The sequence below is a fragment of the Catharus ustulatus genome, chromosome 13 (genome assembly GCF_009819885.2).
Source record: "Catharus ustulatus isolate bCatUst1 chromosome 13, bCatUst1.pri.v2, whole genome shotgun sequence".
NCBI lineage: Eukaryota > Metazoa > Chordata > Aves > Passeriformes > Turdidae > Catharus > Catharus ustulatus.
Window position 1 is genome coordinate 8,052,104 of NC_046233.1, and position 25,824 is coordinate 8,077,927.

The 25,824-nt window shown below is 41.2% G+C and overlaps 1 protein-coding gene across 1 annotated transcript in view; it reads right to left on the reverse strand.

Annotated features, from left to right (window-relative positions):
• Positions 1–13,291: 13,291 nt before the first annotated feature.
• The window catches only part of PTPRG (protein tyrosine phosphatase receptor type G), a 395,342-nt gene continuing 382,809 nt past the window's right edge, over positions 13,292–25,824 (reverse strand). The window contains exons 25-29 of the mRNA XM_033071407.2: positions 25,581–25,709; positions 23,219–23,365; positions 22,360–22,502; positions 19,153–19,288; positions 13,292–18,464 (exon numbers count right to left, since the gene is read on the reverse strand). Of these exons, the coding sequence (XP_032927298.1) occupies positions 18,318–18,464; positions 19,153–19,288; positions 22,360–22,502; positions 23,219–23,365; positions 25,581–25,709 (702 nt within the window). The 3' untranslated portion in view covers positions 13,292–18,317. The remainder of the gene's footprint in view (positions 18,465–19,152; positions 19,289–22,359; positions 22,503–23,218; positions 23,366–25,580; positions 25,710–25,824) is intronic.

A 25,824-nucleotide genomic window follows, 5' to 3' on the forward strand; every position in this document is an offset into this window, starting at 1 on the left:
TTCTGGCACAGTTTCCTTATGAGCTGAATTCTCAGCCCATTGTTTCTGGATTTTGCCATACAAATCTGAGCAGCAGTGTTCTATTTTTTAATTTCAGTTTAGATTTTGAGTGCTTTTATTATGAATTTCTTTAGTTCCAGAGAGAAATTATAGAGGCAACAGTGCTTCTCTTACTGCGTAACACCAACATTTACTGACAATAAAAATAGCTGAACTTGCACAAGAAGCCAGTTTCTAATAAAACCTTTTACTGGGTTGTTGTTATGAAGCTTGAGCTTTTCATTTTTTACAAAAATGCCCCACTTTTTAAAGAAAGGTCAGTCAATCTTTTTAGAAAGATTTAATAAATGACTTTTCCCACCTTACAGAATTTAGTCTTTTGTTGAATTGTTTCTGTTCCTATTAAAGCCTCACAAAAATGTACCTTCTATTATATTTCTTCTAATAGGTTTCTCAGCCTTATAACTATAATAAATTTGTCAGTCTAGCTTCACTGAACACTGGAGTTGAAAATCCTACCACAACAGATTAGAAATATAACCATTTCTAAACCCTTTCAAGAAGTTTTACCCTTTCTTTCAACACATTTTATGTACTCAGCAATTCAATGAAAATAACCTTTCAGAGTCATTCTTTAAAGTCTCTTTCTTGGTGATAGCACAGTCGAGCCATTTGATCAGTCAGTCAGAAAACCCAAGTTCTTTTCCCATCTCTGCCAGAGTGGATTCATAGTCTGAACCAACTCACTGAAAGCCAACATTTTCTTAACTGTTCATTCAGAGGAAATGACCAACTTGACCCACACAGGACCTGATTTTTTAGAGCAGCTGAGTGTTCAGACCTGCAATTTCAATAATTTTGAGCAGTACCCTTAGCATTGCTAAAATGGTTAAAAAAAGTCTTTTGGTATCTTGTTTGGTAACCAGAGATGAAAAGCTTCAGAAGAAGTTTCTACAGCAGATTTTTACAAGATGTGCAAATTTTTATTTTTATTTTTTTTTTGCCTAATCTCTTCCCTTTATTTTGCTTTTATGGAATTTGGTTGTTGATTGTGGTTTTCCTTTTTCTTTTTTTTTTTAGGAGAGAAATTACATTTCTTACAAACGCAAAATACGGTTTTATAAACATTTCTCTCCAGGAAACGTCTTAAAAGTGTGAGAGAATGTAACAAAACCTTTAGAATATTAACAACCAATCTAAAAACAGAGAAGCAAGGAGCATGATCAAATAAATTTAAGAAAAGCAAACAGAATCTATGTAGCTCAAGCCTTGTGCTATAAAAAGAATCAACTTTGCTTTATAACAGTGTGAAGTATAAATGTCAATGTATCGTATTTCCTTTGTATGAATGAATTGGAAGGAGAGGCAAGAGTTATGCAAGTAATATAAAAGCATAATTAATGAATACTTCCAAGGGACACAAATAATCTGCACTAATCCCACATTACAAGTCATGTTCTATCCTTCAATTTAACCTTCTCCCCTCAGGTTTACCCATAATCAGGAAATGGAGAAATAGATGGATTATCTCACCCTTCTTTACTTTTGAGAGAATTGTTCAGCTGAGCTTCTTGCAAACCTGTTATGGGTCATTCTACTTATTTGATCAGCTGTGATGGTTCTGGTGTGTTTCTGGTCACCTGAGTTCCAGAGAAATAAGAGGTGTAGAAGAAGCTTTCAGGATGATCAAGAGAGTGAAGCAGACTTGTTTTGTGAGAAAAGATTAAAATATTTGGCTTATTCATCAAAACAGAAGCAGGAAGAGTAACTGATTGTTTTCTACTAGCAATAGAATGTTAATATTGGTGAAAAAGAGCTTTTTAAACAAAATTATAGTGCTACCAGAATAACAAATGGGCGTAATCCATTTGTGTGTCCCTGCCCATGGCCAGAAGGGTGGAAGTGGATGGTCTCTTCCAACCCAAATCACTCTATGATTCTGCAATGAATAAACCTTCTCTTGAATAAACCTCTATTGAACAGAGGAGTTTTAGGGAAGTGCTTAAGCATCAGAGAGGTGAACTTCTAGACAGAAGAGAGAGGGAGAGGGAATGGGGTCATTTGAACAGGGACCTTCACCCGTCTGTGACTGGGAGTCTGAGCCGTGGCTTTCTGGTGACCTTTGCAGGGAAGCCTGACATGCAGAGCCTTTCCAATGGTAAGTTTTCCATAGCAGACCTCTTTAGTTGAGCTGTGCTGTTGAAATACCAGAATCCCACCACCACTGTCAATATTGTTACCAGCTGCTGGTCTTCATGGAGAGAAAACCTGGAAATTAAAGCTCCGAGTCACCTGCTGCTCTGTGCCTCTGGCTATGGATAGTACTGCAGAGGGAAAACCTGTAAAAAACCACACAATGCACAACTCACACAGTCAGCTTGGCTCTGCCTGCTAAGCCAGGCTGCTTTTGTTGGCAGCAGTGCTATGTAGGTGTGCAGGGCACTGCTACTCCATTCAGGCACTGGGAGGAGAGTGTTTTGAACACAGCAGCTCTGTGTTGTGAAGATCTTCCTGTGTGCGTAGGCTTCCTAATGTAACCTTCTATTTGCTGTGATCTCACTATGAGCTTTACATTACAAAGTCCTACATGACATTATTTGTGGATGGCTGTTTGTCTGAACTTATTTCATAGCCTGAGGCACATAAAGGCAGGTGAATTTAAATTTTAGCTTTCAAGTTGGTTTTCAAATGGTGTCAGTTTAAAATATTTAAATAACAGCAAGTTCTAACAGCATTCTCAGATTTTCTTGCACAGCTGACTGTCTTTGGCCTTACTGAACCAGACTCTATTTATGATAAGAGTTATGGACAGCACTGTGGAGTCCAGGCTTTGAATAGCTGGGTAAAAATGTCAGTGCTGCTATTGACGTGAAAAGGGTCAATGCTTGCTTTTCTGTCATTTATGTTTCAGCTCAGCAATAATGTAGTGAAGGAGGCTTTCTTTGGAAAGATGAAGCAGTAGGAAATATGAAAAAAAAATACATTTCAAGGAATGAGAAAATTACTTTCCTTAGGGAGTACCATTTATTTTCTTCATCAAACCTTATCAAAGAATGATATCAGTTGATGGTAGGCAGTTTAGTTTCTGAAAATGGGTGTGATGGGAAAAAGCTGAAGAGTTACAGCAGTTTATATCAGTTTCTTAAAGGGAATTATTTTCAATTTAAATGCAGTCTGTGGGTTTATACTGTGTGTATGTAGCTGTCACATATGCATGCACATCTCTATTTCCAGTAATTTTTGAAGCTGACCAATTGCAGCCAAATTTAACACCAAGTTAAATAATTTACTAGTCCCAAAGACATCAAGGTTCTAAAAGTTTTTTTCAAGACAGATTCTTGAAAAGGCTATTCAGAGAAAAGGAAAAGTAGTAAGGAGAGCTTAAAATTTGTAAGATGTCAATGGGTTCATGTAGGGTTTTTTTCCTGCCAGCTCAAAACTACAGAAAACCAGGCTTCTTGGTTCTGTTCTTCATAGAACTGCATATCTGCTTAGTATTTTTCTGTATTTAAAGCAAGTGGAATGAAACCAGTTCATATAAGCAATCAAACGATCTGTTGCTAAAATATGACTGGAGTATTAATCAAGCCATTACTGAGATGCTCTAAATTTCCTCTCTGGAAATGTCTCTCTATAATTGGGTAATCTCTCAAAATAATTTGTGATACCTTTTTACACATTTTGCCAACTGGAATAATCAAACAGGACTGATTAAAATTATGCTTTCCTGGTTATATTTGAAAAACATGGTGTGTAAGTTTTATATATTTTGAATTGTCTTAGACTGTTACAGACTCTGAGGAAGGACTATTATCTCTGCACTAAAAGACATGTAAGCAAGTGTAGAAATGGTTATTAATGTCTGTTCATGTGTGAGAAAATGTGAGTGTTACTTATAGCAAAGAAAATGAAAGCACAACTGGGATCCATGGCTAATTCCCACAAAGCATGCTGAAGGTAGCAAGGCACATCACCACCAGAGAATCTCTGCCAGTAAAGGATCATTTCCAATTAATTCTTGTGTTTAGAATAGAGTGGAAAGGAAATACACATCTAAGGATATAGTTTCTGGAGAATTTTTCTTTCTTTGTGTGGTCTCATTGCATATGCTTGCAGGAAGGAATATAAGGAAATAAAACTCTGGCAAGGTTGGAAAGTTATGATTACATATGTTTTCCTTCTCACCATCTACCTGACATAGTCTATATTTAGATTTCATTCACTTTAGATTTCATTCATTGCTCATAGAAAAGTAACTGCATTAGTTTTAGAAAATGACTCAGCATGATATGGGGGTGAGGAGGAAGAGAGACAGTGAAAGATCTCACAGCCTACAAGACTGAGATTTATTGTAAATGTGGCTTGGGAAAATTGTTTACTTTGAGTAAGATTTTTGAAAGGCAGTTAGATTACTGGCTACTTTAGGGGCCAAAATATATGTAGAAAATCAAATTAATCTCAGTGGAAACACTAAGTTAGAAATACCATCATTCATTTTGAACTGTAAAAATGTTCTGCAAAGCCCCATTTATGATAAAACAAGGCAGCATCATAGGAGTTCTTTAGAAAGAACCATCCATTTGCTGTCAGGGTGCAGGACTGTGATCTGTTTGCCACTACACCAGTGATATTCCAGACAGATTTTCCCAACATAACAGAGGCTGAAAAATCACTATTACTGAGAGTATAGGAAAATTCAGTCTGTGTCCTGTTTTTAAGAAGGGACAATAGAGGATACCCAGGGAAGGTGACAAAGAGAAGCAGACATCAATTCTTACCTGGCTTTGGCAGTCTGTAAACCAGGCACATCCTGAACCAGAGATTCTATCCACATCTCTGTGTTTACTTCTCAATTTAAACTCCTTCATGTCAATGTCTGAGGGTAAGGTAAAGAGCACCATACATAAATAAAGACCCAACCTGTCTCTTTATTATGCATCCACACGCTGCTGCTGTGGATGCACGTTGGTCCACAATAAGGTCCCAGGGTACTACTACAACAGAATAATTACTATTCATCATGAATATCTTTGTCAGAAGACTGAAATAGGTTTGCCTAAAATTGCTGAGAAAATATGTAGTAATGTTGAAAGCCAAGAAATGTAGTGATAAGGTGACAGAAAAGTCTTGGCTTTGCTGAAGTCAAAATGAACTTTGCCCATGGCTTCAGTAAAGCCCAGATTTGAGAGTCTGCCCAGACCAGCTGCTCTTCCTGGATGTCCTGAGAGTGTCTCTTGCCCAAAGGGGCTCCAAGGAAAGGTATGCTGTCATGTATTCACAACAATGGATTTTAACAAGCATGTGTGCGCTGTGGGTGACTGCACTACTCTTTTTGTGAAGAACCTGCTCTTTCCAGCTCAGCTATTCATTTTCACAGAGCCATATCCTGCAGCTGAGCACTTGTGGCTGTCAGTGTTCTCATATCACTTTGTGAGGGAGGACTGGCAGAAAACATTCAAGTGCAGAGGATTTTATAAAAAAAGAGGTTGACTTGCTATTTAGATAGCACCGGAAAGTGACTGTTGTGAAAAATTGAAGACTTGAGCATACACAACTTTTTTTCTCTAAGCTTTTCCCTCTTCTGTTCACAAAAATCAGGAAAAGAACTGCTCCCTGTCCTTTGACAGGGAATTTCTTCATTTTACAGCAAGTGCTTCTGCTTTTAGGTTTAGTACTTTGTGTTGTGACCACCTTAGTGAAACAAATCTATGAAGAGCATGGCTCAGGAGGGAAGCACAGTTTAGTGCACTGGTGAAGCTGTGTCCTCAGACAGACAGGTCTCCTGTGAAAGGGAGATTGAAGGCAACAACCCAGGGATGGGCACTGCTGTGGCCTCACTGCTGCACTCAGACCCACGAACCTGTGTAGAGCTCTGCTCACTCTGAGGATTGTTAGTGAACTCTTGGTCCTGTTCCCAGACCTGTCTGTACCAACACAATGGCAAGAGCTCAGCTTCTGCTACAGGCATCAGCTGCCGTGTGGAAAATGCAGCCCACACATTATTGATAACCACGCCCTAGGAAGAGGTGGAGCTCTCCAGAATATCAAGTGTACAATAAAATTCAATGAGGAACATATAATGAAGCTAAGATTAACTGCACAGAGAAGCTTTTCAGTGCCTGAGTTGTGCCTGTTTTTGCTGTAATCTGTTGCAGTTGATAGTACAGCCTTATAATGAGGTTAGTTTATAAATTATTAATAGATAATATGAACATCTAGCAGATAAGGATAACATGGGTTACAAGCTCATCAGCAGATAATGCTCTATTGCAGTAATAATCAACATGGTGAACTCTGCAATCACCTATAACATTTGAGACCTGTTTGTGAAAATATCTATTAATTCCTATTAAATATAAAAGGAAGTTTAATGCAAAACATGGCCATAATGGGTATATGTACAATATGAGATCCCTTTTTCAATACTCTTTTGTCTTTAACCACTTGCTTATGCCTTCCAAGATCCTTCTGTAAGTAGGAAATGTGTATGCTAGAACTCATCTATGAGGAGAGAGAGTGGTATTTCTCTCTGCTGCTGCAGTATTGGGAAGCTCAGGTTTTGAGCTGGGCAGAGGCAATGATGGTGTCAGGGAGAAATGGTTTGGTATCACAGAGTGTGGAACAGCTGTGAAAGCCAGCTGTGAGTGATGTGATGTTCTCTGAAGTCACCCCTGGCAGCAGCTATTCCACATCAACTGAGTGGCATCACCCAACTGTAGGTACAGAGCTGGACATGTAAGGGGGACAATGTCCTCCTGTGCTGGCCTGGTCACTAAGTACCTCATACCCACCTTGGATCTCATGTTCATGTGGGTGTCTGAAAAGGACTTGAAAGTTTGTGCTCTTAACACAAATATCATAATTGCAGGAAGGCTAAAATCCCACTCTCCTGAATCTCATTACTTTCTAAACTGCCTCAAGTCTGGAACTCAAAATAGTGCTTTTGGGCTATGCTGTGAGCTGCAATAGCTGTAATGACATGTTGTGAAACAAATCCCTGTCCTGCTTTACACAAGGTGAAAAGAATTTTTTAAAAATCCAGTAAGTAGTTAAGAGTGAAAATAAAAGATCTGGGGATCCTTTATTTGGAGGTCTGCTGCCATTTGGGTCAGGAAGGTGGTGAGGTCCCAGTGCTGCAGAGATGCCATCCTAGAGGGGATGTGGATTTAGTGACATGATTTTCCAAATCCAGCATGGAAGACCTGACTATAGAAATATATATATATATATTCCTCTCCTATGAGAAGCTGAACTACAAACACAGCTCCTGCTCTGTACCCTGGCTGGGACAGACCCTTAGTTGTGTGGATGGATCCTACCTGGAATAGCTGTAGGTCTTTCTCCATATTGCTTTGCAAAAGTACCTTGTATCCTTCTCAGGAATCTGAAGTCAACAAAGCTATGGATTAGAAGGATTTTAGTGAATGAATTGGCTTATCTTCTAATATTATAGCAGTAGATAAAATTAAACAAAGAAATTCCCAAACCCACAAACCCAGAACAAACATGTTCCCCAAACAATGCCCTTTTCAGTCATTAAGTGGGAATAACAGACACCAATAGGATTTTTATGCCTTCAAATGCACCATACTAAAATAAAATTAGTTTAAAAGGCAGGGAAAATATCATAATCAGGTAGCTTTCTTGCAGGGTGGAAAATAGCTTTAATAACTTCGGGAACTAGTATAAAAATATAAAAACTCTCCTCCCACCCAGTACAGCAGTGATTGTGTTAAAAGCAAGATCTCTGGATTTTGAGGGTCTTTTGGTGTTCCCTGCCTATGAAAAATGAGGGCTATGGCATACAGCTGGAAATCAGCAATGCAGAGTGTTGAAATCTCATTTATAGGTGGGTGTATTTCAGAGAACAGTACCAAATGGGAAAATTCATTATATGGAAAGTTAATGCATCATGCTGCCTAGGAAGGGTACTAAGAGGTAGCACAGGAAAACCAATAAAAACTGAAGTGCTGGCAAAATGTGGAATAAGAGCTCCAAAAGGCAAAGAATCCACAGTTAGTATTACCTTTTTGGGACATGCTTTTTGTACTTACTTAGGAAGAAATGACATCGTGGGACTTTACCCTCTATTTCAGGTAGGGACCATTGTATAGTCTGAGGAAAGAAAGAGGATGAGACATGATTGAAGCAGAAAATTTATACAGAGGTGCTGTGTGCTTAGACACCAGCCCTACTCAGTGCATTGCTGAGTCTGTCATTAAATAACTGACAACAGCCAATATCTGCTCAAACCACCCAAAGTGGTGAGTTCTAAGCCATTTGTGACAGAATCGACTTTCCTGATATGGCTCAAGGTCTATGGGGATGCAGCTGCCCCAAAACAATTCTGTGAACAAACTGGAAACCACCAGGAAGGCATTGGACTGGGTCAGCATTTTGTGCCATGTGTCTGGGACTTTGTGACTGTTTGCAAAATTGGCTTTATCATCTTGTGCATTGGTTTTTTTACCCAGCTACATGCAGTGACAGGGGCATAAAACCAGAAAGAAATAAGGGCATGAAAATTAGGGGTGTACTAGTATTCCTTATTTAAGAACTCTGGTGTAATTTGAGCAAACTTGTGTAATTTATATTAAATTACCATGTTCTTTTTGCTTGTCATTTTGGAGCTTGCTCTATTTCTTTTTCTCTTATCTTTTATGTGACAAAAATTCCAGCTTAATATCGGTTTTTGGCAGTTACATAGCTCATCTCTGTGGTGGATACCAGCACAACAAGGTGTTTCAGAAACTATTGAAGCTGATGGTGAATCAAAGACCAGTCATTGATCTTCACTGGGGACTGGAGGATGCTGAGCCCTGGCTGATCAGGCACCTGTGGAGAAACTGGAGGAGAATTTTGACAAATGGAGAAAACTGTGTTGTGACAGGGCTCTGCTCATCTGACCAGATTAACTTGAATTCCAATTATTCTTCCTAATACATGCTGCTAGGATGTCAATAGTGCTTCTGAAGTCCATACAGGATCTATAGTCTGAGAGTAAACAAGACACCTGCATCCTTTTATATCAGAAAACTGGGGAGACAAAAAAAGGTGCAAAGGTTTACTTATGGCAAATTTCACAGGCTGCATTCAATTTACAGGTCACTGGGAGACTTTCAGGCAAAGGCATAACATATGTCTAAGAGGCTCAAAGTAAGAGGCTATCTAGAAAATTGGATTTAACTTACAAGGAAGCTTATTTAAAGCACTAAAATTCAGAAAGCAGAGCCTTCTAACCTAAGGTAGTGAACCTTTAAGGGTTTTTAGAATTCTACCCCAGTCCAATAATGGTGTTTTTCAGCTTGAAGTGTAGTATTAAGCAGCACTAAGGACTTTCCTTGCTGGTTGCAAAGTGTGATAACCTTTCTATAACTAGATAAATAAAGTGTCACCTTTTATTGTGTCACCATTTTTATACATATATTACAGCTACAAGCCAACAGCCTCTTTTGGTCACAGTCACACTGTACTCAGATTCATGATGAAATCTAACTTTAAATGACATCAAATGATATTTTAAATTAAATGTTCATCTGATGATTAGACTCAGAGTTTGTCCAACAGTTCTGACACTGAGCCAATACCATTGAAGGTAATGATTTGAACCTGTTAGGAGAATGAAGCAGTGTGGTGCTGATGGTCCCATGCATGTAATGAAGGCCTCAGTTTATTGTTTTTATGTGGTTTTCTGTTCTCCTTGATTGTGTGCTGATGAAACACAGAAAAACGCTCATTTATGTAGGACATCCCCATTCCATCCCTCTTGTGCACCCCATAGGAACCCCATAAAAAAACCAGCCAGGCTTTCCTTAAGAGATCACAATTTCCTTCCCATGCGTTGGCTGAGAGAAGAATAAAGATCTTATTTTATCCTGCAATCAAGCTCATCAACTCTCCCTTTGCTTTTCCTTCTCAGCAAGGAGCTGGAAAGAATCACAGCCTTCTCTCTCATGGAAGGGACCTGCAGCATCTCAGAACCCCAGCCTGAACCTCACCTTAGGAGACTCTGGGGGTCTTTGTGATACATGGCTGAGAAGCCACTGTTTCCCTATTATGATGTGAAAATGTTTTTAAAGAGCTTAGATTTATATTTTGGGTTTTATTTGGAGGTTTCCCCTGTTGCCACAGTGTCTCATTCCCTGCCTGAGCAGTCAGAGTCTGCTGCTCTCATCTTGCAGACAGGGCATCGTTTTAGAACAAAAACCCCAGTGGAACAGATGATGGGGGGCTGTGCCACGTTCCCTATATTGAGCTGTGGCTTCCAGCCAATAATGCCTTCTCCCAAGACAAAAGACCTTCTGCCTTTCTTCTGATGGTGACCCAAAAACTCTCTTTCAGCAGCTCCTTAGACAAAGGAACAAAGCATTTATGATTAGATGTAGTGCAAGGCTATCCTGTGATATGGAACACAGGACCAACAGGGTTTGAATTGGGGAGTGACAGAAATGATGAGCTGTGCAAAAAGCATGGCTCACAGACACAGAGACAGGGAAATGTGAAATATTTGAAACAGCTCCCATAAGAGACATGGAACTGAAATGCAGAATCTTTTCAAAATTCAAAACCACAGCATAAAACACGAATGAAGCAGGCGTTGACTCCAAAACAAGGATTTCAAGACATAAGGAAGATAACAACTTTAGAAAAAGAAAAGCAAGCCCAGTGACTGTCAGATTGATTGAACACAGTGTCAGGAAAGATTGCTTTGTGAGTGTTGCTTCTTAAAGCATTACAAAGTCAGAAAGACATCAAAAACATTGATTGGCAGCAGAGGGGAACAGAAATCACCAGTGATCGATAAGGTGGCTGCCAGCAGGTGGGGATGACATGTCAGTGCAGGAAGCACTTTGTGGGGCTTCAAGTGGCTAAGTAATAGGACTGAGACCAAGCCATTGATCAAAATTATTTTTATGTTGCAAAAGGCCTTGAAAATAAACCTTCTGGCATTAGAATCCATTTAATAAAAATGCTGCTATTATTTGTGCTTGTTTAAGAGACTGCTAGCAGCATCTGGAAGCCTTAAAGGCTAAACTTGTTAGCTATTTATTGCAGAAGATGTTAGGATCTCCTGATACCACCAATTAATTTAGGCATATTGTTAGTAGTGGGAAGTGCTGGTAAATCATATCTTTGTCGCCAAAGTATTAATGAACTACTTACTATATCTTTCTGGTTGTTACAGGTCTCAGCTGGGCCTCTTCCCTCAGTATTCCCAGGCATGGAATCCAAGTACTTTCTCCAAGGCTTTGCCTTTGCTCTTGTCCTTCTCTCCTGCCTCTGTTGCCCTCTGGGATGTCTCAGGATGAGCAAGAGCCTCCTGGAGCAGATGCTGCACGACCTTGGCAGTGCAGGGACCTCTGTTTGTTGTCTGTGCAGTGATGACCTGGCTGGCAGCAGCTGGGGGCTCACCTCAGAGGTGCTGCTGTCTTGTGAAAATGCTGGTTTTTCACTTGAGGAGCTGCCTTGGGGTGTTCTGATTTCTGTAGCTGTTAGAGAGCTGTTTTTCTTGTTCCATGGCTGCCCCAGGTCATATTCCCAGTGCCTGACCCCTACCTTCCTTGTGGCTTGTCAAACTCTGGTTTTTGTCATATCTATGAAAGATGTAGGAACAGTTGTACCCTTCCTCCAGGAGTGGTGATTTAAGGCAGTACCAGGAGACAAGCCCCACAACCTCTCTGCTCCTGCCCTCTCCATAATTTCAGCCCCAGTTCATCCTGTCTTTGCTCAGATTTCCTGCTCACTGACCATCCCTGTTGCTCTCCTTTTGTCTGTCTTCAGTGGGGCTACATTTTTTTTGTTTGTGTGGTTCTCCCTTCCCAAAATGAGCAGGTTTTAACCCTGCTGTGAGCGGACTGGGAGGTGTCCTTACCTGGTCCCAGTGAAGACCTGCCAGACCTGTGTGTGTCTGCCTTGCAGCCTGTGGGGTTGGCTCACATTCAGCTTGCCATCCTCTCCATCCTCCAGGCACTTCCCACACAAGCAAGATTTACACAGCTCTTTTCCCATATTACTGTTGTGAAATGTTGTGCACCCACCTACCTGTGCATGCAGGGGCTGCCGTCTTCTGCATGAAGGTGAAGCAGCCAAGCTGGGCAGAGGAACCTTCCCCTGGGTTCCTGGCCTGGAAAAGTTATAGAGAATCCCCTAGAGCAGGTGTGGCAGGCTGGGAAGCAGCTCCTTGCTGCCCTTCCACGAGGCAGCAGGACCTGCTGGTGGGATGGTGTCGAGCTGCTCCTGGGGTTCAGCATGAGGCAGCACCCAGAGCAGGGGCTGGAGGAGCACCCTGTGAGGAGGGGAGCTTGGCAAGGCTCATCAGGCTGTTTGCAGTGTCCTGCTGCCCACAGTCCCCATCCCATGTTCCAGGATCCCTCTTCCTCCCAGCCAACCAGAACACAGAGCTCACAGGTGAGAAGGCAGCAGCACAAAGGCAGCAGATGTAGTGTATTGATTTTAATCAGCAATTTTACATCAACAAGCAGTTTGAGTTATTGATGTTTTTGTCCCTGTGCAGATGCTGCTCTGGAGGCTGAGTGCTGCTGTGTTTCTGAAGGTGCTGCCAGCCTGGGCAGCCGCTGATTGCAACAAAAATCTGCCCACAAACCTGCCCAACTTCCCCCCAAGAACAACAAAATGGGAACACAGCCCTGAGCACAGAACCAGAATGGGAGGTGGCATCACCTCAGTGACAGCTCCTGGCCAGAGCAGCAAGGTGTGACAACTCACACACCCCATGGGGGATATTTGCTGCAGTGTCTCCAGGATTTGGAACATCTGCACCCCACAGTCTGTCTGAGATGGGAATGGGCACTTTTGCTTTTCCTGCCACAGTGCTGGGGTCAGTGAGCAATGCCATTCCTCACTCTAGATGGGTGATGGGGCTTGGTGGGAGCCCCTGCTCCTCCAGGCTCCTATCCAGAAATAGATTGAAGGAAGGGCACCTCGAAGGAGCTGGCAGGAAAGCTCAGGATCTGAGGGGCTGTTCAGAATGGAGACAGTTCCCCTCCCAAAAGAGATTTTGATGGGTCCCAACTGTCTGGGGAGGAGCATTGGTGGAAAGGGATGGGATTATTTACTGGCAGCTCTCTGGTAGCTGGAGACAATTAAGAAGGGGACACTGAACTCCACTGGCACTGGCAGTTCCCAGCTGAGTACTGCCTGGAAATTTGAGATCTAATTAAAGCAGGCCTTGGATCTCATCATTCTCCCTGCACGTCTGGGACAATGAAATACTGACTCCTGCATCTGTTCCTTGTGTGTGCCTCATGCAAATAAGTAAGAAGTCTGTAAATACATCAAAAACCATACTTTATTTTATGTATAGCAATACAATTTACATATTAAATAACACTATAATAGAATGATTTGATATAGTTTAACATAACAAAAAGAAGATTCTTCAAGTTACAAAAAACCCTCAAACAAAAACCAAAAATGAACAAAAAGTCTCCCTCAAAATACTCCCTCCCACCCTTTCCCCAAACCAAACACCACATTTTTATTTTTCTTCTGAATGGATCAATGAGACAAACGTATCTAGTGACTGGCTAAGTCTAAATCCTGTTGCACACACTGACAATGGAATCCAAAAATAAAATCCAACTTTCACAACCACTGCCCCAAAGAAATGACATGTGTGGAAATCTTTTTTTGGAGTGTGATGATGGCATCTCACTACCTTGAAACACAGAAGGTTTGTATTCACATAACCACCACAGAACTAGGAAGGAGGTGAAACTAGAAAAAAATTAGCTTTATATGAAAATATAAAATTCTATGATTATATACCATAGATACAAAGTTCCCAGAAGATGCTTATCTAAGCAACAAAATATTTACAGTTTTAATGACTTTGCTATTTTAAAAATGAAGGAAAAGAAAATAGGAGTACACATGAATGCTTCGGTCTTTAGAAACAATGGCTGCTTGCTAGTCTCAAGTGTTCTAACAAAACAAAAAAGTCACTACCCCAAATGTTGGAGAGTTGTGACATTGTATAAAATTGACTATCTCCTCTTTTGGAGACGTTTATTCTTAAAACTCAAGACATTTTTCTTGAAATTAATTATCCTCTGTAGAAAATGCTTCCCTTTGCAAATAGTTAACAAAAACACTAAAAACAGTTTAACAGCTAAGACAAAGTAGAGGCCAAATCTCTTTATTACAGTTCCTCTTTCCTTATTTTTGCATTCCTTCTCCTTTGGTAAGTGAAGCCAATGTAGTTCACATTGTTAGAATGGCAACAAGGAGAAGAAGAGCAAAGGGGTAACAGTGATTTACATCTGAAAAAAAAAAAGAGAGAAAAAGAAAAAGAAGAAAAGCAATGCAGTAGATTAACAAATAGGCATTTTCCCTTCATATAAAAATTCACTGGCACCTTTTGAACATAAACTTCAGAACAAAAGATCTGATGTCAAAAGACACGAATTTGAGAAAGACTGCTAAATCTTCAAGACAACTACTTTTTTTTAAAAATTAAGTTGGATTTGTTTTGCTGAGAATTAGTAGCATGTATCTTTGGTAGAATCCATATCTATACTTTTAGCTTTTAAATAAAATACATCAGCTTAAAAAAAGATTAATGAGAAGGCAGTTGTGCTGTATCATAAAGATTCTTCTCTTAATGTTCCAATGTATCACTCTGTGTTCAAGCAACTCCAGCAGTCAGAAACTGGAAAAACAACAGAAATTTTGCAGATCCTGTAAATGACTGCACTAACCTAGAGTAGACCCACAGCACAGAAACAGTCACTTACAAGGAAAAGTTTAAGGGGTTTGGATTTTTCTTTTTCCCTGTTTCTAAATTACTGTTTGGAAACAGACACTGAAATACTAAGGACAAATCATGTTCAAAATGAATATTTTTTAGACATTGATCCTGCAGAAGACTCAGTGCTTACCCTGCACACTGAGCAATCCCACCAGCTCCCCCAGACCTTCCTACCAAAGCCAAGCTCACACACAGGGTGTTTGGAGGATGGGTTATTCTGAGCCTGCCACCTATTTCGGATGTTCAGATGGCACAGATGCTTTCCAAGCATTCCCACTTGGAAAGCTTGGCTGCTCTTACAGTCTCAAGACACAGTTCATGTCTTTCACACGGTCTGTGGGCACAGGACACGTGCAAGACATGGAGAAATGGCATTTTCTAAACGTAGACACATGTGCTTCAGTCCTTCTGTTCCTTATTTCTCAGGGCTGGTGCTGAGGACCACACTCTGCAGTGATATAGGAATGTTCTCAGCTTCTCTTAATTTGCAGACCTGCACATTACTTGGGAACCTTTGATGCTTGAAAGACATCCTGACTGAATGGCAGGAGCTGGGTGCAGCAGAGGGGCTGGGGTCCCAAAAGCAGGGTGGTGATTTTCAGAGCAGGACTTTGGCTGGGCACTCGTGGGAGCATCAGGGGAGTTTATCAGTGCCCATCTCTGAGCAGACATTGCTCCTTCTGCCACTCACTCAGTCCCAAAGAAAGGGTGCAAACCTGTGTAAGAGAGCAGAACTGCAGCTGCTTACAGGAGGATAGATTTGGCTCTTCTGTGTGCTTAATCCTGACCTTCACAAGCAATTTCTAGCTTCACCCCTTCAAGCCTCATGCATCACTACCATCTATTGGCTACCTGGCTGTCAGCACAGCACTTCACATACAGCTCCCTCACGAAATAATCCATGGAGAACTCATAGAACATCAGTGTACATTATTTCCCCATGGATTAAACCCCAAGCAAGTATTTCAGGTGTTGGAAAATGCCAATGCAAATGCATGGATTTCCAAAGCATCTACCAAAGTTCAACCCCCGCAGCCTTCATTCACTGATGTTTAAAAACTTGTGAGAAGGTAAGGGATTAAACCAAGGGTATTCAGGCAGTGTGTTACAAACCACAGTTAGCTTCCATCATGCCAGTGTAATGGAAAGTAATCACCTGAAAGTACTGAACAAATCCAACCTCTTGATGCCTGCAGTAATCTTTGTGTCACTTACTTGTCAAGGTTTGAATTTCTAAATTCTCCCTACATCTCCCCAGGAATTTAAAATACTTCCAGATTGAGCTGATCCAACTCCCTTTGTGCTACCAGCTGGCATTGGCTGGGTCCAGGTTCAGGACTGGGGGCACAGGGGGGCTCAGAGCCTCTGAGGCTGATGCAGGCTGGCCAGAAAACCTCTCAGCAAAACCTTCCAGCCCTTGCAGGGAGCAGCACTTGAGAACTTAAACCATTGTTACTGGGGTGTAGTGACTGGAGAGCCTGTCCTAATTCCTACTGACTCCCACCTCCATGCAGTGCAAAGGGGATGCAAACTACAATCTTTTGAAACATTCTGCATATATTTTATTTTGGACTAGCTCTTTCTGGACATGGGATTTCCTCACTGAAACCATGGGCTTATTAAATTGTTTGGTATTAGCAATTATTGGGATTGCTTGGATGGAGGGGTTCAACAAACTGAGAAGTAAAAGGTGACTGTGTCAAAGGTTGCTGATGAATCCTTGAATGCTTTGAATCTTTCTCTTACTAAGTTAAAAGGCCAAATGCTAGCACATACCAGCTTGCACAGCTCCTCTGCTCTCAGGGAGGCTGTATCAGTTTGCACCTTAAGAGGCTCTGAACCAACATTTCTACTCTCAGTATCCTTTCAAGCAGTTTGCATTCAACTTCCTTGTGAGTGGAAATACACAGAACCTTGACACATGTCTGTATTTCAGCAAGACTGGACTGGCAGAAATTAATAGCTTTACATTTAAATGAAAAAAAAAAAACTGTAATATTTGACAAGTCCTGAAAAATTACAATGCATGTTTTCTGTAGCTCAGAAGTGAAGAAATTAATGCCACATATAAGGGATAGTGCCTTTAACTGTACACCAAGGGTCAGGATGACTGAAATCACATATTTCCTTCTCCAGGCAGATTCAATAACCCCTCCCTACTCAACCAAGCTATGAAGGGCACAACTAATTTTCATTTTCAGGAGAATTAAGCATGTGCTTACTTCTTTTGTTAAACAGGGATTGACCTTGTTGAATTGAAAACAAACACAAAGGAAGAGGGAGCCAGTGAGGATGTAAACTCAAATGCTCAAACAATAATTATTTACATAATCTGGGGGAAACCATCTATTGGTGTGGGAGGGAAAACACAGTAAGCTAGGTTTTTGCTAAAGAATTAGTCTGGCAAAAAAAAAGAGGGAGAATGTAACTTTATAGGTAGTTTTTTTATTAGTTTGCTTCACCAGTAAATATGGATCAGTACTTTATGTTTTAGCACTAAAGTATGAAAATTACACACCTGTAAAAATGGCATCTAACAGTTATGAAATTAAGAAACGCCTGTCATCATGTAACATACCATTAGGTGTGAGGTCATATTCAAGAAATAGTAAGGAAATTAGATGTGTTTAAAATATTGAATAGCTTAGTAATGTAAAATATTGCTACCTTTAATATATCTGAAAACTGGTCTGGTTTTGGGTTGAGGTTGATTTCTCACTGTATTGGCTCCGATGAAAATAAAACCAAAATCCTTTCCCATCACAGGGCTGGTAAAAAACCAAAATCAACATTTGCCTGAATACATGGGGAAACTTTGAAACTGTGAATTCAAAGCTTATCATTGCATCCCACATATGAATTTCCTCTAATTTATAATTATATTGTAGGTAATTTATATATTCCATGTGAAGCAAGTCTCAGGCCTGTAAGTGTACAACACAGCAATTTGAAACAATACAGAAATAATTGTTTCAGCTCCACAAGGCTGTTAGACCTTCACTGTAGCTAATAATCACCTGCCACATTTTGTCAAGAAAGGATGAACACTGCTCATCCACTCCACTGGAATGCAGAACACCGTTACCAAAACTTTGACATGATCACTAAATAATAAATATGGTACAAAGGGGTACAGTATCTGTTGTAGAAAGAATCCATCTGGCCTAGCATTCAAGATTTAAGATTCGAGGGTCACTGTAGTTAGCAAAACTTCACTGCATTTAAACAAAACAGAATAAGCGTATGTTTGTTGTCATGGAATGTCACATCAGGGCTTGTCTTGTATTAGGATATTATAGGCAGTAACACTGATCATATAGTGCAAACTAGATAAAATTGCGTTTCACTGTGTGAAATAAACAGAGGTGCAAATGCTCAGTAGGATACCATTAAGACATAAAATGGCAAAAAATAAATATCAAAACTTTTATCAGTGTAAAAAAGTAATTGGGTTATTGTATAACCTAGAGTCTGGCAAAAAAGGCCTCAAAAAAGTTCACTCAGTCTTCAGAAGTTCTACAAATTAAGTGCCTTTTCAGGTTTCCAATTAGACAAGAGACTCCATGCTTTCTGCGGGATCAGATTCGTCACTGGCCATCACAGCACCGTTTTTGTCCAGTGTCATGGGACCATTTCCATTTTCCTTAGTGCTGACCAAGCTTAGCATTGCCTTATAAAGAAACTGGTACTGTTCCTGGAAAAGAAAGAACAACTTATTTCAATCCTTTAAGTGTACATAAATGAGTGGCACTTTAATTTGTCATTTCCAGGAAAGGTCATGAGTATTCATTACCAGACACATACACATAGCAAAGAAATAGAGTCATTAGCTCTGTTCATCCTGTTTAACCTTGTCAATCCAAACTCCAGTTTTGGGTAGATTATATTATTTCTGATATACTATTAAACACTTCAGGAGGGCAGGACAAACCCTGAGGCCACAGCTCAGTCCCAGGTCACTCCCTGGGTGGCAGAACCTTGTACCACACACACTGAGGCAAGGGGACTGCTCTGGCTGGACACTCAGGGAAGAGCCTCATCCCCCTGCAGCTTCACCTGCCCTGAGCATCCCTTCAGACCACAATGTGCCACATCTAAAAGCACAGCTTAGCTCAGAGGGCTGGCAGGCTGAAAAGTCCTTTGCTTATGATGCTCCCCTCCAAAATATGAGAAGTAAGTTTAAGTCCAAATCAGAGACTTAGAGTGTGGCTTTGAGGTTAACAAAAAATGACAACTACACAAAAAAAGTTCAAATGCAAATTCTGCTTGGTAGCAGATGCTGTAGGGCTTGGTAACATACACAATGCATGTTTTAGTTCATGCTTTTGGTCTCAGATAAAAACCTTGTAAACCATCTATTTACAGTCCATTTAAAGACTTACAATGTCTGTAAATACTCCAGGCCGCATAAGATTTATCATCTTTGCCACCTGGAAAACATCGACAGCATTTTCATTCTCCAGCTGCTGAGACAGAGTGGTAAGGGCACATAGAGTTCCCGCTGACACAGCTCCATACCTGGAAAACCACACCAAAATGAAGAGTTACTCAGAAACACACCTGGGCACTGGCACAGAGTCATGGCAGTGTTGTTACAGTCTTATTTGATTACTGCAGTTCCTCTTTGTAGCTACTAAATGCTTGTTTAATGGTGGATAATTTTTTGCCCTTTTAATTTATAGAAGAAATTTGATAGCACACCAGTTGTGTCAGGTTATCTGCACTATTCAACACAAAGAACTGTATCAGCAGCAGAACATGAGCCATTCCTAAACACCCAGCCTGGAGACTGTAACTCTGAAATCAGTTCTCCCACACCACATGGGCTGAGAGCATCTGCATTACAGGGGAGTGTATTTTAAATTCATTAGTGGGAGCTCAAGCAAAACATGAGTGATTAGAAAGAAATGAGACTTTGCCTCTTCCTCCACATCTGACAATTGCAGAAAAGCAACACGGCTCTGTGCTGCTCACAAGTAAATGGGGCACATCTCAAAGCCTTGCCTAGATCTGATTTACTGGCAAAGGCAACATCCCTGAGCCAGGCACCCAGGAGACATTACAGATTTTGAAGAGTTGAGCTGTGTTGTCATGTAATAAAACCCCAAGCAGCAGTTATTCATCAGGAGCACAACTCAGTCCTTGAAATATCCTTGAGACAGTGGTCAGGTAGAAACCTCACTGCTGCAAGCCTGGGGGTGTGCTCAGACCATAGGTGCAGGTGTGAGGCACGCCATGAAGGATCCTGTCTGCTCTCCTGGTACTCAGGAGACTGAAATTCTGTCCTGGCTGTGCTATGGGTCTGCTCTGTGATTTTGAGAAAGTCTATGTTTAAATGTTCCCAGTGGTAAATGGGGGCATCAGTGCTGATCTGCTCTCTAAGTCACCTGGAGACCTTTATATGAAAACTGAAATAATCAGCAAGTGCTGCAAATACCATCTTGCATTGCAAGATTACCACTAGGATTTGTACAGCATTCCCGTGGAAATCAATATGCTGACTTAATTTTATATGATTTTTTCAAACTCAAACTCAATCTACCTAGAAATGGGAGACAGAACTCAAATCACAATAGATGTGCTCTGCTGGATGCAAGGTCTAGAGGAGAAGCAGCAGCACCACACAGGTGGCTGTGACTCATCTACAGGGACAGTGGACAAAGTGCCCAGTGCATGTACTAGTCAGGACACAACTAAATCCCTCTGAGGGTGTAATGGTGTCATTTTCACTTGGGCTGGTAATTTCTAGTTCCCAACAATCTGAAGACTTTTCTTGCAGAAAATTATGCAGCAGATCTTTATGTAGTTGCCTACACTTGGGCAGTTACATTTAAAAATCTTGACAACTGTCTCAAGTTGGAATTTCTGAACTTTTAAAAATATTATCAAGTTCATCACACCATGTACTTCCTAAATACCACATGAATTTAGTCATCTGCAAGTTCATATATTTGGAATTAATCTGCAGTTGTAATTATTAGTGGATTATGTGATATAGTTGTTGCATGTAGCAAAGGGAAATTTTCATTTTCAGCTACATTTCCTTAGACTCCAATTAAAAGTAGAACCCACATTATGTATTAGGCATAAAGATAAAATCATTGAATATGACAAATAAACCAAAAAAGCAATGTACAGAAAAAATGACTCAGCATTGCTTGGAATGCAATTTTGATTTTCTTTCTTTCTTTTTTTTTTTCATCTAGCAATGAAATGCCCAAATCAATAATGTTTCTAATTTTGTAAAACATAATCTTAAATACTGCAAGGGCAGCAGAACTTCACTTCAGACTACCCAAAGCATGAATATTAAAACCAGCCTGGAATTAATCAGTGCTGGTGAAAGGCAACAGAGCTTAAACTGCAAAAGCGAGGCAGGAGGAGGCAGTGGGAGAAAAACTACTTGCTGCAGCCCAAGGCACCACTTGCAGGAGTCAGCTGGGAAAAACCTGTTGCACATGGATGTGCAGGGAAAGCTCTGGCAGCACTGGGGGATATGAATGTCCTCGTGGGACACCACCACAGGGACCACTGACACACCACAGCGTGGTAGTGAGGCTTTTGCAAAGATTCCCAAGACCCCACTGATTCTGTTTTGTGGCACTGACAAAGTCTAACAGGCTGCAGTGCAGGGGGGCTGCAGGTAGAGCAGGCATTTGTGCTGGCTTGGTGCTTGCTCTTGAGACAACACAAAGGTGCTTGCTCTTGAGATAACACAAAGTTGGGCTTAAATCCTTAAAATCCTTGGGATTTTAAGCACAGAATGACTCCAGGAAGTGCTCTGCCCACCAGGAAACAGTCCCTCCAAGGAATCAGGTCAGACCCAGGCTCCAGCCTCACTAGAATGGTATTTTGGAGTTCCATAATGTGTGCAGTAATAATATGCAGTGCAGTATTTAGCACCCTTTATAACTGGGCGTTCAAGCATAGCTGGTGGGACAATGCTCACCACTGTGCTACAAAACAGGCAAGTGTTGGGGCATGCTGGCCCTGAGTTAGTGGGCCCCTTCCCTCCCACTTGGCACTGTATGGGCCCCTTGGAATGTTTTTTGGGAAGCAAAAGGAGGAAGCATAAATCTGCTTTTAGAAGACCTGGCCCCTTTGTCTCCAGATACTTCTGCTGGTCATTGTGAGACACAGCTGAGCCAAGCTTGTTCTGTCTCACATGGCACATGGAACCTGAGTTGTTAGACAGGAGCTTGGGCTGTTTTGAAACCTGTTTCCATCAGCCCATATTAGGCTGCTTAGAGCCTTATTCAAAGCAAAGCTCTGCTGGGTTCTGAAACAGGTTGTAGGATTTGCTTGGGATATTTCCAGAAGCAGAAGAACCTTAAAATGCTTCCAAAGCAAACAGCCTCACCTCCTGAGTCCACCTAAGATTATAACCAACACAAAATCTACTCTAAGCAAAATATATTTGGCCTCAGATGCCAGCTGAAAATGCATCCTTGGAAATTTATACATTCTTTATCTGTTCCCTAGACTACTAACCCCCTCCTACTCCATGCAGGAATGGACATCAGTCCTAACAAATGTCTTTCAGCTGAGTGTACAATCTGCACATAAATAGGAGAAAAGCGGTGACATACTCATCATGAACTATGGTGGGGCCATCCCTTGTTAAGGCCTCTTCCTTGATTACATTGATAAGTTCAAAGGTGCTGCTTATGGGAGCATCAGGGTTTGGCCATTTGGGACACTGAAAGTGGCGCACTTCCAGAACATAGTCATCCTGCAACGACAAACCAGCCTGGCATTAGCTTCCTCCCTTCACAGCATCCCCTCCAGAGAGCAAAGAGACACTGCAAATGGAAGGGAAACTTTCTTCTTCCAAAGAGTTTACATAGAAAGAGGACACACAGCTCCAGCATGTCTGTAACAGTGAACAACCTAAAACAATGCAAGTTTGACAAAATGTTTAATCACTAAAAGATTTTGTATTTGAATTCAGGGCTTATATGAAACCTCTTTCACAGTCCTTATGGCTCAAAAGTCAAATAAGAGCAACTAAGTCAAATTTAAAAGGCTTGCAAAGTAATGTCATGCTGCAAAGTCCAGCTGCAATCCAGATAACAAACTAGAAGCAGGTTTATGGTTCAAAAGAATCATGCCTATATTTTTATGATTAGTTAAGACCCCCAAACAATTAAACTATAAATGCCAACTTCTGTAAGCAGAAATAAGACAATACACCTTGGTAAAATCATGTCTTTAAGTCCAAGAAAGACAGTTAATAGTAGTCTTACTAGCTGGAGGAATCTACCTGGAAGTAGAAAACATGAGAGGAAGAAGGAGCCAATGACAATACCTTTCTCTGAGAGCAACATGCATCCACACACATTTACAAGTAAATCCTTTTAAAAAATTTTCTCTTCTTGTGCTGTATTTAAATGGCATCAATATAATTTTGGTGAAAAGCAAAGGCTCACATTTGAAGGTTTGCTTTACCTGGGTAGCTTCAAGGATAAAGTCATGGATGATAATTTGCTCTTCATTAGAGAGGCACAGTCTGTCTTTGCTGATAAGGGTCACAGTAAAGGCCTCACAGTTCATGGATTCCTCACGACTTGGCCAGTACACAAACTCATCTTCTGCCTGGAGAAATGAAAGAACACACTACTGCAGCCTTTCAGATACCTTGTGTGCAACTGAAAAATCCAGTGGATCAAAAAATTGCTTTGATAAATAGAGATGATCAGGAACTGACCTTTAGAAAACACTTCTGTCTAAAACAAATTTACTATTACAGTAGGCAGTAAACCTGCCAGATCCTTTCTTTGTGTGTTCAAACAAGTAACATCTGCTTTTTAATTGGTTTCACAGGGAAATGGTTATCTTAGCTCACTCATACTTAACCTTTGTATTGTATCCCAGGCTTTATGACCTCCTGCCTACAGTTTTGTTTGAAAGCCAGATATTTGTTTAGAAAAAACTCATTGACCTTTAAAAATTAATGACTTGTTATTTTTAATTTGTGTTTATTGTGGTCTAATCTAAAACTCAAGGTCTGTAGATCAGACCTAGGTAGAAGATTGATGGATACTTATGTAGGGCTTGCATTTTTAGGAGTAAGTGGAGGAGTGAAGAGGAAGAGAAAAACCCAAATATTCTTAGCTGTGAAGAAAACACTGGCTAAACTTAATGCAAGTTCTCCAGCAAAACACCTCTACTGAAGGGACACTGTAATCTCAGTGAGACTGGGAAGGCTGGAAGAAGCTCAGTGCTGAAGTAGCCTGACTGACAAGATGTAGGTCAAAGCTGTTCTTTAAAAAATAACTGTGAATTCCTAATTTGCTACAGAGAAAGGAAATTATTGTCTATCACCATACATGCAAAGTCTGTTTTTAATTCTGGCTTCAGAGGTCTATGTCCTTGCAGTATGAACACAGAAGGCCACCTGCCCAGAGCAAACCTGCATCTCTGGACATCATCTTTCTGTCATGAACAAACATGAACTATGAACTGATGTCATCCTGCTGTGGCCATGCACATCCCTCTAAAACCAGGTGTATTTCTGAGGGTCTGCAGCTCTGATGCACAAAACATGCAAGATACTTGAGATCTGGGCTGTCAATGTTCATTCTGAAAATGTGACTTAAGGTTCTAAGTCCCTACAATTGTGCCCTAAATAAGCAGAAGCACTGGGAAGCAGAGTAATATTGTTGAGTGCCAGGCAAGGGACCTGTCCTACCAGCTGACAGGTCCTCATGCAGCAGGTACCTTGTCTGGTCCCTTGGCATTGCACATCCAGCACCTTGGTGCTGCCTGAGTCCTGTGCCCCCCTTCTTGCCAGCCAACACATCCCACACTGACCACTGAGCTGAGGATGGATGCCACTGCCTTCCTGCCCACCCTCCACCCTGGGAATGGTGAAGGTGAAACCAATGTGGCTGAGCCCAGCATTCCTTCTTTAACCTTTAATCACTGTGATTCTGCAGAGCTGTTTCATGTACATGAGACAAGATCAGCCTCTTCCTTTCCACCTGGCATACTTTCATTCCATAAGCACTTTCTGACCTGATCGAATGTCTCTGAGCACTCCTTGCAGTGCTGCACTCCCTTTCATCCCCACATACCAGCAGCATATTGACTGCTGCCTCTTTAGTAGCCCCTCATGACTGCTATTTTCCTGCTGTAATGAAGGTGGTTTCTCTTCCACTTTCAGCTACAATTGTCTATTCACCTCAGTGATGCGTGCATGAAAAAGCGAACCGATTAGTTCTTAATCCTTTTCAACACGCCCTCTTGAGACGTGCTAGTAAATCTGGAAGTAGTGATTAGCACTTCACCTGTGTCTCCTTATTCTCTCTCTCTGTCTGACTCATTATTTCCACTTAAATTAAAATACTTGTTTGCTTTTAGCTTGCATTAAAAATGGCATGTGCAGCCTTGCACAGTCATAGTCTTGCACAGCTAAAGGCTGAGGCATAAACTCATGGGCAAACAAGCAATTATTCTACTGTCCCTACCCTGCACTTCTACTCCTGTCAAAGTCCTTACCCATAACCCCAGCCTCTCCATACCCTCAGTGCTTCCATCCTGCCAGGCAGCCCTCGTGAGCCTTGCAGATGCTGACAGCACTGGCATGCTGTGCCAGGGGTGAGTGCAGAAGGTGACACCACAAGAACAGCACCCACATCATGGAAGTTACTATTTGTAACCAGCATAAGGCAAAGTTTGAGTAGGTGGCTCAAAAACTGGCTTTGCTTTCAGCCAGGAAATAGCCCCAGCAGGCAAATGAGTGACCCTGTGCTGTGCCCAGCTGGGCTGTGACAGTGGCACCACACAGGGAGGGACACAGACAACTCACCAGGCTCTGGTTGTCTGGCAGCATGACGATGATCTGTGCATTGTGGTCCCAGATCATTCTCCAGAAATCTTTAGTTGTATGTGGCAGTGGATGTTGGGTTATGATGAACTCGTTACTCCTGTAGTAGCCCTTTTGCAGCAAAACAAACACACAGTTACTTATTGCCTCCCATACTTTTAAAGCATTAATTTAATTTGTGGGGACACATAATGACCTTATTTCATTTTACTCCACAATATTTTCA